The sequence below is a fragment of the Myiozetetes cayanensis genome, unplaced genomic scaffold (genome assembly GCF_022539395.1).
Source record: "Myiozetetes cayanensis isolate MyiCay16 unplaced genomic scaffold, myiCay2020 scf6-25, whole genome shotgun sequence".
NCBI lineage: Eukaryota > Metazoa > Chordata > Aves > Passeriformes > Tyrannidae > Myiozetetes > Myiozetetes cayanensis.
The window spans coordinates 43,990,468-44,005,233 of record NW_026087853.1 but is presented as its reverse complement, the minus strand read 5'-3'; the positions used below and the strand labels follow the sequence as shown (position 1 = coordinate 44,005,233).

The 14,766-nt window shown below is 37.7% G+C and overlaps 1 protein-coding gene across 4 annotated transcripts in view; it reads right to left on the bottom strand.

Annotated features, from left to right (window-relative positions):
* Positions 1–14,766, bottom strand: part of KMT5B (lysine methyltransferase 5B) — a 29,510-nt gene that overhangs the window by 8,059 nt on the left and 6,685 nt on the right. For 2 of the 4 annotated variants that reach the window (XM_050335860.1, XM_050335861.1), the window contains exons 2-5: positions 13,288–13,524; positions 12,300–12,447; positions 2,162–2,327; positions 838–947 (exon numbers count right to left, since the gene is read on the bottom strand). In XM_050335860.1, coding sequence (XP_050191817.1) covers positions 838–947; positions 2,162–2,327; positions 12,300–12,447; positions 13,288–13,441 — 578 coding nt within the window. In that variant the 5' untranslated portion in view covers positions 13,442–13,524. Of the gene's footprint in view, positions 1–837; positions 948–2,161; positions 2,328–7,139; positions 7,205–12,299; positions 12,448–13,287; positions 13,525–14,766 lie in introns of those variants that run through there. The other 2 variants (XM_050335862.1, XM_050335863.1) reach the window with 2 other exon arrangements.

The following is a 14,766-nucleotide window of genomic DNA, read 5'->3' as shown; positions in this document are numbered from 1 at the left end:
CAAAGCTTCAAGAATCAGCCAAGGGGTGAATTTAAACAAAAAGACTACCAACCAGTATTTTTTGGGTTGTATCCTAATTGTGAAACTTTCAACTACGGTCATGAAGAGTTAGAAACTAGCCTCAGCCTACTTAAAGATTACTCTACAACACGTGGAAGTTGTGTTGCTGCCAGCCCAGTGTCCAGCCACTCCATCCAGCCCACACACAATAGCATTTTGTCACCTCAGATGCGCTGATGTGAATGTGCACTGCCACTAAGCAAAGCTAACATAGTTTGTGTGTGAGTTTATTTTAAAATCTGAATTAACCTGGAATCTACTGGTGTTGCCATGCATATACTTATAATGAAACTCAGATGTTCCAAAATGAGATGCAGAAATACAACGGGGTTCCAACTTTGTGTTTCCAGGGGAGATTTATCTTGGACAATCAAAATATGCAAATAATACCCCTGTTTCACAAAGGCAAAACACTCATTTCCCCCACAATAATTTGCTGTGTAACAAATCTGCCATAATGTCATGTTTCTCACAGGAGGCCAACAACTCATGGCTAGAGGAAAACAATTATCTGACTGAAAAAAAGATTAAAAAAAACCTTGTATAATGAACACTGTATGGATACACCCAAAGACACAAAGGAATGTCTTCCAGAGGAATGGATCCTGTGTTAAGTACTTAGCAAAACAACACACGAAATTCAATTTGCAAGTAACAACACAGAACTGTATTTCATGGGATGCAGTTTTAGTTCTAAATCACACTTTTTAATATCTTTTTAGAGTCTTTCAAAATAACTGACAGAAACAGAATGCAACAGTAAACTGCATGTCTTACCATTCTTTCGTTGCAACAATTTTGGCTCCATTTTGCTCCGAAGAATACCGATTACAAGGCAGGATCTCAAACCCACTGTCAGTTGCAAACATTCGTAAATAAATAAATACCTGCAATGATAAAAACCAGTACTTTCCTGTTACAAGCAAAACAAAAGCAGCGAGGAACTTCTTATATGAATAATGAAAGTCAGTGAACTGCACAAAAACACACACAAAATGGATATTGCAACGGGATACTGTCTGCTGAAACGCATCTCTGTCCATTTTAGCTATACACATTATGTTGATTTTATTTCTTGACAGTGACTTGCAGGAATCCTCACATGGGTAATGTGACTATCCAAAGAATTTGAGGAAACAAAAGATGCCTTGAATGGTACAAAATTGCACCAACCAATGAAAGTGGATAATTTTTTTTTCTTTAAGTCACTGAATAGTTGCATTCAATCTCAGAGTTTTAAGTAATTTTAGTAATTTCAATTTTAAGTAATCTCAGATCTTTAAGAACTACTGAGATCTAACAGTCTACAGGAACCCATTTTATTATTTGAAGTTCTGAAAAAAAGATATTACTTCCATGACAAATTTAGATAATGAGTTCAGGGACTGTTGGATCATTTTTTTTTCAGGTGAAATGTGGTTGTATTACTCGAAAAGCACTTTGGCAAAGAAGAATTTTTTTCTGCTGATTTTTTTCTACACTACTAGATTCGGTGCACTTTAAAGTAGGCCAAATTCCTGAAGAAGTTTTTTTTTTTCTTAGGTAAAAAAAAAAAAGAAAAAAAGAAAAAAAAGAAAAAGATGACTTTGAGAATTAACAGCTTTTATGCTACATACAAAATGGTTTTGGGGTATGGCAAGTGGAGGAAGAGGAATAACACTCCCACATAAAGCCCCTATACCCAAAAGAACTGAGGTATTTTGAGGTAACAAGGTTCCTCCCTTTTCCTTTGTCACCCAATTTGATTTAAAATAGCTGTAAGGAAAAAAACCCCAACACAACACAACAAAAAAAACAAATCAAAAAAACAAAAATGAAAAAGCCCCAACCAAACCAGAAAACAAACAATAAAGGGAAAAACCCCACGTTCCATTTTACATGTCTATTAATAAAAGGCACTGTAAGTTAACAAAAAAATAAAAGTGAGGGTGTGTCTAGTTGGCTTTAAGAAACAAAGGAAGTTTCTGTTAAAAAACAATCAAACAATTAACATGTAACAGAGCAATTGATTGCTTTACTACTGCTACATTCCTAAGGAATTTTTATGTTTTCTTAGCCTTTCAACCATCTGAAAAAGCACATTAATTACAAATACACCTACATGTTCCTTGAACAACCTTTCCTGCATTTTGTTCTTGTTAAGAAAATAGTGCCGGGCCCAGTCACCTGACGTCAAGGACTTGAAGGCTTTTTCTAAGTGCTCATCTTTCTTAAAACGTTCAATCACCTCCTTTAGTTCTTCTTGCCTTCCTTTAATAGGTCGAAATCTGAAACAAAGAATAAAGCTATTCCAGTCCATTGTCAATCATTCTCAATTCTTCCTCACAGTTACTCGCAGTACAGAGTTCTTTTGCTAGCCATATCAATATTTAACTCCTAGCAAAAAGAGAGTGACCATTAGTTACTCAAATCACAGGTCCTCATTTCCCGAGGTAGAGGCAGAGGTAAGGCAAAGCCAAGCATACTGCCTGGAACCTTTAAAATCCTCTGTTCTGCCAACAAGCATAATTTATTTACAAAACAAATCTCTGATAAGGTTAACCAATGCAGAATAATATTTCCCTGTTTTCAGCACCTCTTCTTTGAAACAAAGCAGCTAAAGACCTATTGTAATACAAGTGTTACTTTTTTAACAATAGTATAACTTTAGTTAACAAATTTATTATCATTCAAAGCACTTGTGCAAAAAAATTCTGCAAATAAACTGGATGTTGTTAGGTTTCCTAGTTAACATTGGTATTAAGGGGTCTGTGCGCAGTACTGGCTTTTGTAACTGGGTTGTGTGTATGTGGGTACATCTGATTTTAAATTTAAGCCGTCTACAACATCACATGCCACATGATTTTTTTTTAAATAGGGAGCAAACAATTAGGCAGTGCAACTGAAAAGACTGAGTAAGAAATCTCAAAACAGAAAAAACGCACAACTATCTCGCAGAGTGATTTCAAATCAACTTCTGCCAAAACCAAGGTATTATTATATTGACAAATTCACTACATGGTTTTATGTGGAATGCAAAGTTAACATATGCATTCATATAAAACACACCTCTAAATGACTACAGAAGTATCTATAAATGGTAAGACACGACAGAGCTACTGCATCTGCAGAAGATTAAGGTTCCACAAGTTAGTGCAGTTGTAAGAATTTTTCCCCCAAACACTGGCTACAGGAAACACGTAGCTGAAAAATCATGGGCAGGTAAAATGAAAATAAACCCCTGTACATTAGCAGAGAATTCCACCTTCTTCCCAAAGCTTGAGATTGAAAACAAACTGCCCTTCGTGTATCCAAGAGTAAAAAGAACCCAGGTAACAGAAAAAACCTGCATGACTGCCAGAAGCAGAAGCTCCATTTTGAGCTGCGAAACCACCAAGAGAAAGCAGCACTTAATTAGAGATTATGTTGAATCTCTATAAATTGCCTTTGACTGAGCACATACCCATATATGCTCTGCTTTGGGGCAGAAGTTGGGTGTGTGTACTTTTAAGTGCATGACACACCCCAGAGGACTCTTCACAAAGATAAAAATTTTCTAGGGTCACGAGAAACGGTTTTCTGCAGATCTTTTTACCATTTGTATGTTTTGCCTACACAACATGTGACAGAAGAGCTAAACAAGCTAACAGCTTTTGAGCAAATCTGTAAGAACAAGTCCTGTTACTTGCTGCTTGATGTGCATTACCACGCTGATTTTATTTCCTCTTACTTTACCAAATGAAGTTGGTATTCGACGACAAAAGTAAACAAGGGGAAATAAATGCTTGAAGTTGGTGGAAGGAAATCTCCTCAACTTCCTCACTGATACTGTTTTTTAAATTACCACATAAATTGGCTTATTGTTATCTTAGAATGCTGAATGTTGCAACTAACTTCTCTTCAAATGACCAAATAAGAGTTGCTGCTCCTGTGCAACTTGTGTGAAGGAAACAAAATACCTGAAGTGTTAACTCTCAATTTCATTTCACCTTTTAAGATGCCGAGAATCTAATAAGAAATAACTAACAATAATGAGGATTTGATTTCCTTCATTAGAAAGAAAATGCTGTATTTATGCTCCTGATACAATAAAGACAGACCTCCTAACAGCAGTATCACTTCCAGCAGGTTATCAGTGTTCCATGCTACTGCTTTTATAAATCTTCTCTGCATTCTCCATCAGAAAAACTTCCTTGTAATATAATGTCTAAGCAACCTTTGAGGCACTTTTGAACACAGCAAAATTTATCAGCATAAACCTGTGAGTTTTTAGAGAACATAGCACAGTAAGGAGTTCTGAGCAGACAACAAGTAAATTTTCTTCTGCCTGGGATATAACATCTCGCAACCCAAAAGGAGTCAGTTAGGAAACAGATGCCCACTTAGAACTGTAGCATGCATCAGGACAAGGAGTTTCCAATCAAATTCTTCATTAAGGAATATACTTATCCCATTTCCCCAAAAAGCTAACTGCCTAACAAGCTGCTGAGACTATATCATGGAAGAAAACTCTCTACAGATGACATGACGATCATTTTTGTTCTGCAGCACACCAAAGTCTCCGTCAACTTGCCAGTCACACACAGGAGTATTTCTGTTCTCCCCAAACCAGAAAGACTTCTCCCAGATTTGATAATCATAACTCACACAGCTTCCTCATACATCAAAGGAATGTAAAGTCATATAGTCTGAACTGAACCTGACTAGTTTCAGAATAGGAGCTGCTGTCGTTTTTAGTTTTAATCAGAAACAGTTTTCCCAGCAAAGAAACTTACTCATACCAGGAGAAGCATAAGTAGAATATGCACAAACGTAAGAGGTTAAGTATTTTCTTACACCTTTATCTGCAAACATTACACGAGGGAAAAAACCTACAGGATTTACAGCTAAAACTGGTCTTCAGCTGTGTCTGTTGTTGCTGGGCTACATAAATGACTGCCCTCTGCCTTACACTATATATTACATGTTGAAATGCACCATTTTCTTTTAGCTAAGTGACCTCCAGGAGCAAAGACAGCTGGAAAAGCCACCACATTCAAAACTGCATTAGCACCTGAGACAGGCTGATGTATGTGCTGATAGACATAATCACACTTGTTTATCAGCAAGAATCTTGGTACAGGCTAGCTAAAGAAAACAGCATCCCAACTCAACCACCAGTGGGAAGAAAGCTATCCCACCTGAAACCCCAGTGGGGGAAAAAAAAAGCAGTGCAGATGCCAAGCTTGACAATGGCTCTCAAGACCTACTAAAGAAGAATCAACACCCTATATGTTTTAGCAACTAGAAGCACATCGTATAGCCCCAAAGTGATGCTTATATTATATTTCAGGTTTCTAACATCCTACCATTCTCCTCTGAGAATTGAGTCAAAGTCTACATGACCAGCCACCTAGGTAGCTTGGAACCTGGCCTCAAGCCTTGAAAAGTCACCCACATACCTCCATGGATCACATTCAGCAGGTGTTTTTATGGCTTCCTGTCTCAGGCATTCCACACTGCTGGTGGTACTCCTTTAAATGATTATTAGCAGAAACTCAAGTAACACCATTTCTAAGAATTAGAATAGTTAGTGTGTGCCCAAGTCTTGAAAAGGCCAAAAAGGTGTCTGGAAACAAGAAGGGGGTGAAGAGACTGTACAAACCCCCAAACATTATAAGGTCAGATGAATGCTGCCCTGAATGTCAGGCATTTCAAACAGGAACTGAGCTTTTTAAACAACATGACTCTCTGCACCCAAGGGTTCAAAAATCAATACCAAGGGACCTTCTGCAACACCTCTATCAAAATGTTGTACTTACTTGGTGACAAAACAGAGATAATGAGAAAAGATAAGCAGGAATCCAAACAAGCAAGAAGTATCCACAACTACATGGGAAGATGCTGGAAAACAACATGATGTACAACATTTCACTTCAAGGGTTCCCAAATCAGGTGAAACAGAATGACACTCTGCACCCTGAGCTTGAGTTAGTGAGTTGTTCAGAGCTCAACAGCATATGTAAACTGCACTAAGAGCATATAAAGTTTACAAGCAAATTCAGAATACTGCAGTCCAGACTCCTCATGAAAGCTTCAGTCTTTCACAGGTGTATCTCTATATATACCTTTTAAAGGTATCTTCTGATTTGAAACACTGAAGAAGACAAGAAAGCCTAGAAGTCCAGTGTTCCTTAAGAATTTGAGGGTCTGCTGACAGATACCTCACTTCTCCCAGGAGTATAATTTTTTATCTATATTATATATAGACTATGTAACTATATTATCATAGTTTATTTATCAGTCCTTCACAACCAAAAAGCCAATAGGTTTTGAGAAGCAATCTTACATTCTACCATTTTGGTGTTACAGGGCTTCCCCATTTACACACAACAATAAAACCCCCAAAACTATAAACCTGATGGAAGAGCCTACACAGCTGTTTTTGAGCTCCACCATGAAGAGAGCCTGAAAAGGCCCCACAGCAAAATGTACGCATACAAAATGAGCCAAAGAAACTGGCTTTTAAGTATCAGTAAAACAGGAGGCTAATTCAAAGAAGAGAAATAGATAGAAAGAGCACAAGGAAACCAACAGAACAAACCAGCCAATCCAGTCTCTAAACCGCTTTAAAAGGTTAAAATCAGAATTGTTTATGCAGACTTCTGGTTTGCTCCTGTGAACAGTACCTTTATGAAGTCCCATCATGGAAGCTGAACAAGACACTTTCATGTTTGAATCTGTTCATAGGCACAGACTCCTTGAGCCACCCTATGAACAACTTTAGGGGTCAGGTCTTATAGAACATGAAATCTTCTGCAAAACAGTCTGTTGTTAAAAGTAAGCTAAGAATGAAAAACCCAGCGATGACAGTATCTTTAAAGAAATAATAATAGCCCTTCTTCCTCACAAGCTGCAGAACAAAAACTTTTCACACTTCCCTAGAAAATACTTATTTTCCCTAGTCAACAAGATCCAACAAAACTGTGGCTACTGCAGTTTCAAAATCAGATAGAAGATGATCTTATCCCACTAAGGGCAAACTGATGCGGTCTCAATAAGGAAGACATAGGAAAATGGCTTGGGAAAGCAAAGCTCTTTCTCTCTCAAGTTTCTCTTACCTCGGGAGTACTTAAAGACTCTTGAAACTCCAAGGTATAAAGCCAAAGGTCAGTGAGATGCTTGCCTATAAAGGAAGTTAAAGGAGAGTTTCTGGTAAGTTCAGAAGCACAGCACCTTGCTCAGTCTCAGTCACTGAGAGCAGTGAGTTTGAACAAAAAGGATGCACTGATCCTGAAGGAGATCCAGAATGGAACTCCACAAAGCATAGGAGTGCACAATAGAGTTATACTTTCAAACTTGTTTCTTGATTTCTGACTAGGGAACATCAAGAAGAGTGAATTTATCAAAACATATCCACTTAGCCTCTAAACAACAGGCACCTTGTCTGGATGATATTTCTATTTAAGTTGCTGTAGAAACACAGCAAGTTACTATTCACACAGTAGCAGAGATTGAGCACACAAGCTAAAACTTCAAGCCTGTTAAGCATTCAAGACAGCACAACAAGACTTGAAAGTCATCTATTTAAAATAAATGTAAACAATTAAATTTAATTAACATAGATTTTAGCTTCCTCCCTGTCCAACCCTGTAGTATGAGTATTTTTTTCCTCTCTCAAAGCTGGTTGTATCAGTTATGATCAACTTTTTCTGCATTTAATCACCAGTGTTCCCATACGGGACCTCATGTTCTTTAAAGTCCAAATTTTAGAACAGCATTCTTAATGAAGAAAGTGATCTACATTACTTAAATTTCTTGATCACAAAACATACACCAGGTCTGGTCAAAAGTCCAGTACAGCCTAGGGCAGAAGTAAAGAAAATTCTTTATATAATAGCATTCTCCTTAGTATGGTTAGCAAAGAAATATGGGGGATGCAAACTCCTCACCCCTAACGCTCTCCCTCATTCCCATTATGACACTCCACGTGGTAATTCAATTTAGCAGTTACCATGTCTACTGGATGCAAGCCACTCCATCTTTTGGAGGTGTAACAATTTTTATTTAAGCTGAAAATACAACTAAAAAAACTGTAAAAGTAAGGTGGTGAGTGTTGGTTTGAAGGGCAGGGTGTCATTTAGTTGTTTAGGGTGTTTGGCAAATATTGGTTGCAACAAAACAGTTGGTTCCAACATAATCACTGTGTGATTACACACAGCGAAGGAAGACAACCAGAAGCAAGGTAAAAGACTTAAATTCAATAAATTTACCAGTAAAAATAATCTAAAAAACCCAGAGAAAGCAGATTTTACACAAAAGTCCAACAAAAAATAGTTTTGCAAAGTACACAGACGCTGAGGTCTGAAAAATGTGAAAGCTTCAGTGTGAAACAGGTTGTCACTACATAAGAGCTCTGTACCTCTAACTCAGCATCTCCATAGCACCACAACACTGAAGTTGAACTATACAGCCACATCATCTTATTTAGCAAAGTCATGTAACTTTTTCAACCTCCAAACCCCATTCAAGATGAATATTGAACCCTTTAATTATTATATTGAAATGAGCTGAAGAATGCAGAAGAGATTCAGCACAGACCCTTAAATGCAAGTGATATGGAACTGCTTTGTCTTGTCTTTGTTGCTCAGTGATGACTCTAAGGGATGAAGTGTGGCGTACCCTGTCAGGTTCAGGAATGACTGTTTACACCAAAGTCAGAGACTACTCCTGATGCAGTGCTGAGAGACAGCAGCTTCCTGTACATCATCCCTGAGCACTTCATGTTTGCAGTGGGAAACATGGAAATTCCCAAAACTTGGTCCTTTTCATCCCATGTTATCAGACAACACCACCCACATTACACACCGGTTTGTAACTTCACAAATAGCAGCAATATGGAGGTAAAAAACACCCTTAGATTCTCCTAGAACAGACCATTATGTATTTGACTTCCTAAATCACTTGCAAACTTGGAAATATACTGGAACTGCTCTCAGTATTCCCTAGCATGATGCTGGTGCTTTAGGGAACCAGGAAACAACACTGATTGGAAACAGCAGCAGTTATGATCAGAAGTCTGGCTTAAGGTTTAAATACTAAAACTTTGTATGTGAGACAATAAGGAGCAGATTAGCCATTAAGTCATGCAATTTCAAGATTCAGTGTTCAGCCTAGGGAAAAGCATCTGAAGATAAGAGATGGTAAGATAGGTAAGAATTCACTTTGCCTTTTACAAATGTCATTTTTAATCTCTAGTGTTTGACAACCTTCAACTCAGGATGTATAGCTTGCAAAATGAGGGTTTTTTTCAACACAAAACCAACCAAACAAGGACTGATATAACAGGATTTTTATAAGAATCAACAAAACCTCTTAGAACAGCTATAGTTGACAAGCACATACTTCCTAAGATATGGGGTTTCTTCTATTAACTGTTAGCCTGCTATTCTGTGGAGATAAGAGCTACCAGTTGGATGAAAGAATGACAACTCAGCATGTAAAAAGGATTGGAAGCTCTGAAAAAAACCTGCTTCCTCTTAGAAATCTAAGACAATGAAAAAAATTACTTTTAGGTAAAGCCACTGAAGACATTTCCAGAACTACATGTTATGCTGTCCATCAATTCCCTGGTGACAAGAAGACATTTCAGAGAAACATTGGACAAGCACTTTGGAGGATTCAATTGTAATCTTTTGAGAACTAGTCTTCAGCTCTTTCAGACATTCCTGACTTGACAGCTTCCAGAACTAACAGCCCAATTCCCAAGATGGAGGGCATTCAGACACTGTAGGACTTTATTTTTATGCCCTCCAGAAAAAAACCCACCAAAATCCCAAAAAACCCCACAAAACAACAAGCAAAATAACAATCAAGTTCTTGTCACCATCATACCAGATCACTAATTCAGTATAAAGAAAATGAAGTTTAAAGACATTTCAACAACAATATAGATATTTTACTATGAGGTTTTTTCCCTCTAATCAATATACTCTGGACAAATTAAGTTCACAAACTCTTCATCTAGTAGAATGAGTGAAGCAGAGAAAGTGCTTGTAGAGAAAACACTCATACAGACAAAAATGCAGACTTGGCTGGCAGAGGTAAGGTGAAGTACAACTTCAGTAAGTCGTCATCAACTTATGCTGGGCTGCTACTTGCAAAAATACAAACCTCTTCTGTGTTTCCAACAGCACAGCAGAATGGTGGCACAGGCACCTTCATGACTCAGAACAAGGGAACATGAAACACTTGCTTGCCACCATGAATGGCTGCTTTATTTTAAGCAGGCCTCAATACAAAAACCATGTAACTAATATGACTCCACCCCACTGAAGCATAAGATGCCCAAACATAAGCTGCAAATCTTTATTTCTACTACATGGTAGCATTTGGGTACTGGCGTCTGGCATTTTGGAAACAGTCTAGCTTTTCCACACTTGCTTTCCCCCCACCTTCCCTCAAAGATATAAAAACAACAATAAATCTCAGGAGCTCTAGAAAGACTACAGTTTACTAGATGGAGGGAAGATAATCTAAGCATCAGAGCTACAGTAACAAGCAGATGTCATTACTGCACCAAAAAGATAAACAAGACCTATGCTGATGCCTCTATTTTAATTCATTACAACAATAGAAACTCTCTCAATAGGACAAGAAAGAGGCAAGTAGATGCGTTTCTGGCAAGAGTGTAAGCCTTACATATTTCCTATATTGCTCCAAGATTATTAACTACTCTCCTTGAAGACTGCTTTTAACTGTTCTCCAAGTCTGAGAAAGGAAGAAACACAGGATGATGCCCTTTGTGTGGCCTTTTGGTTCAAAACAGTAATTAAAGAAGTATTTTAGGTGTTGACACCATATCAACATAAACCACCATTTATGACAGTAGCTTCTCCAACTATTAAACAATGAATACATCATTCCCTTCACAAAAAGCAAAAGAATTAACTACCTGTGTGTAACGTGCAGGCTATCACTCATGCAAGAAAACAAAAAAGTCCTTTGAATATATATATTTAACTTGATTAATCGATCAAAATATAAAGACACTTCAAATTGAACTGTAAAAATATCTACCTGGACACTGGGCACAATGTGATACTGTAACCAATAGCATAACCAATAGGGGGAACAGGAAGAACTCAAACATTCCTCTTAAAGGTGGATGTTGCACTCTCTAGCAAAAAAGAAAAATCTCTTTGGAGTAAATCTTTGCATTTATTAGGACCAGACAGCTGAAATTTCATGTGCAACTCATGCTGTCAGGTTCTAACAGCAAGAATTTGTGTAATGCGACAACACCAATTAATCTAGCAGTCATTTTTGAAGCAATCAGTTTGTTGCATACACACACACAAAATCTGCTTAAGTGACACTGTGGTTATGTGACTGTGCTGCACAGGTAAACTGTCCTTCTTTAAAAATAGTCACAGCAGCAGTTTGAAGGGCTGAGCAGTCTGGTTCCCCAGATGTGCTCCCTTGAAACCCTAGCTTTTATTATTGCACACTAATAAGCCCAATTCCAGTCCTTAGAAACTTTAATTTATATACAGCTTTTCCATTAAGCAATCAATGCAGATCTTGTATGCAAACAAGAGCTTAGTAGAGACTATAGAATATACTTATCATCAGTAGTACATCTGTAAAAGAGGGAGGAGTGTGAACAACTAAACCCTGAGACCACCACGTGAATTTACACCAGAAGTATCCAGACAGACGTGTAAGAGCGCAAAAGTGTGTGCAATTCTGGTAAGCAAGTTTCCAGCTGGCACATAAATTTATCTTATACATACAGGCATGTCTGAGTAGCAATTCCTTTAGCATGGGTCTGCAGGAACTTCAGATCAAGTGGCACCAACACTGAACTGCTCCGGAACTACATCTTTCTTGTGATGTTGTAAGAGTAAGAAAAGGACGGGAAAATAAAAAGGAATCCAGGCACATGAAATATACAGAGAAGTCACCAAACACTGCCTTCTCTCCTTGAAACATTTGAAACGACTAGTTGTTTAAAACTTATGATTAATTAGCTGTTTCAGCCAGGAAATGGTGCCAAGTAGCAACCTGCCCTGCAGCACAGATACACAAGGCTAATGGAAAGACCTATGATGGAGCACTGTGAGAGTGCACATTTGTAGTGCTGAGTTCCAGTCTCACGTGCAACACCATTTTAAAGGCAGAAGCTGCTCACAAACTGGCATTTTTTTCACTTTCTTAAACATGCAAGAAATTCCAACTAAGAAGACGATTTCTTTTCTAGAAATATAAAGACAAGTTACCTAGTATTCATTTTGTGTGTCTGAAAACCTAAATAGGGATCAAGAACCAAACTAGTCGCTAGGTCATCATTTTCACAGAGTTCCTTGGCAGACATTCCAGAGGAAGGCACATAACGACTTTGACCCTCAAATCCTGAAGCACCGCTACCTGCGAACAAGAGAGCATAAATTAGGTATCATCTAAGGGACATTATAAAGCCCAGCAACACTGGGGGACAGACAGTCATAGGCTGGAGGCAAAAAATATAAAATGATTAAGGAAGATGATAAAGTACCTGAAGAAGCAGAGGTACAGTTAATTTTTCCCTCTTGCTTTTGTTCATTTAGGTAGTAGCCAATGAATAAAGTATTTTAGAATATTATTTCATGGGTTTAATTAATTTTGGTTTCCTTCTCTCTTCCTTTTCCCAACTACAAGCATCTTTCCAGACTACCCAGTTCAGCTACACCTACCTCTAGAACTTCTCTTCTGACCTGTAAACATGTGAAGCCACAAAATGTCAAACCTGATTTTCCCAAGATCTCAATAAAGGACTCAGGACTTTGAATTTGTGTTTAGTCCTTCATCCCAGATCAACAGCGAAAATAAAACCCCATATTCCTTAAAACCATTTCACAATGACTATCAATGTATGTAACTTCATTAAAAAATGGCCTTTCCTTCTATAAGCACATTTACCGAAAGTTGGGCTAATACTTCAAATTATGTTATCCGCTTCAAATCATACTAGTTTTGACTTAGGGCCAATCATGTATTTTATAATTATACGAGTTCAAAATTAATTTACACCCAGTTATTCTTACTTAACTTTTAAACTGATCTGAAGGGAGTTAACACATCCAAAAAACACAAACATAATTAATACTTCTGATGTTAGCTCCATACTGACTGCAGACCTCCCTCATGAATTAAGATAAGACAGAAGTCTGACTTGCAAACTGATTAATTTATCACATACAGCACTAAGCAGCATAAACATGTACATACATCTGCTTGATCTTCTCTCGACCCCATTTTTGCCTGTCTTTGGATTCTCCTTTCCCGCATGCTGCAATTTGGTCTGCGCGTGGTCATTAGACGACTTGCTTCCACTTCTCCTGCCATTCACCACCATGTTCTTGGATTCTCCCAGCCACTTCATACCCACAGACAATCTGACTCAGTTGCATTTAGTCACTTTTCAAAAGACTTGGAGAAGTGGATGAATAAATTCAGTTCCAATTCCTACAGGAAGTAAAACAAACACAATTAGAGCTTACTGGGAAACTGTTTCCAAGACACAGATTTTAACAAAAATAATACCTCAAGTAAATAAATAAATAAACAAACACCTCCCCCCCCAACAACACCAAACAAAAAAGTGGGGAAGGGGAGGAAAAAAGATGGTGATCTGCACTGGCATTAGGAAGAAAAAAAAGTAGTTCATTAGCATTAGTACACGGAACTGTGAACAGGTGAAGTATTGTCCTACAACTTACAATGACAACTGGCAGCAAAGACTGAATTCTAAAGGTGATAAATTGCCAATGACAACTCATTTCTAAGAGCTGGACGAGACACAGACATGTATCTGTACAAGTACACATACACAGGGATTTATGTGACTCCAAACCCAGTGTACTTTCAAATACATATCCAATTAGGATTATACCCCCTAACAAATAAACCCCATAACCTATTAAAAGCTCTACAGCAAAGAATGACATTTACAAGCATCCTTCGAGAACTAAAGATGAACACAGTTTAGAAAAACAAAGGGGAAAAAACCCAATCAAATAACAGACATTTTTTGAATGGGGGAGTGGAAAGACGTAAAATCTTTATTTAAAAATCAGAGTTCAAAAAACCCTCAATGATGTCCTCAAGGACCCCGGCTCTTATTTTTACTGTTCCATATAACAAAAAATACAGTCACAACACACCTGGCTCAAGGTGACAGTACTAAGTAGGGGTCATAAACAGAGCTGAAATTTTACAGTACATAAATGTCTATCAAAACTTTTGTGTGCAGTCTCAATGTCTTTTGCATAACTAAATATAAGAAAGCTAATAACGTTTTTGTACACAGTTGTGCCTCACTCTGTACAACTTGCAGGAAAAAATCTGACACTGATTTACACAGTTATTTTACAATTGCATTTATGCATTAGTAATTCACTTGGTTTTAATTCACCCTCCTCACTGATTCCTCACAAAGTGCCTTTTCATTTTACTGTAATTATAAAAAGAACATCAGTGCTCTGCTCACATTAGGTAAGGGGCATATTGTAACAGGCACATTGTAACAGGCATTTCAATCTGGTGGAAGGACATCGCAACAAACTAACAGATGTTTGAAATACTGTCTTTTGTAGAAAGTCTGCTTTTAATCAGGTGAGAGTAGTAAATTACTAGATTTCTCTTAGACATCTACGTGATCCAGCCACTGAAAGCTACAGAAGCATTTATGGCCAGATAACTGGTAAA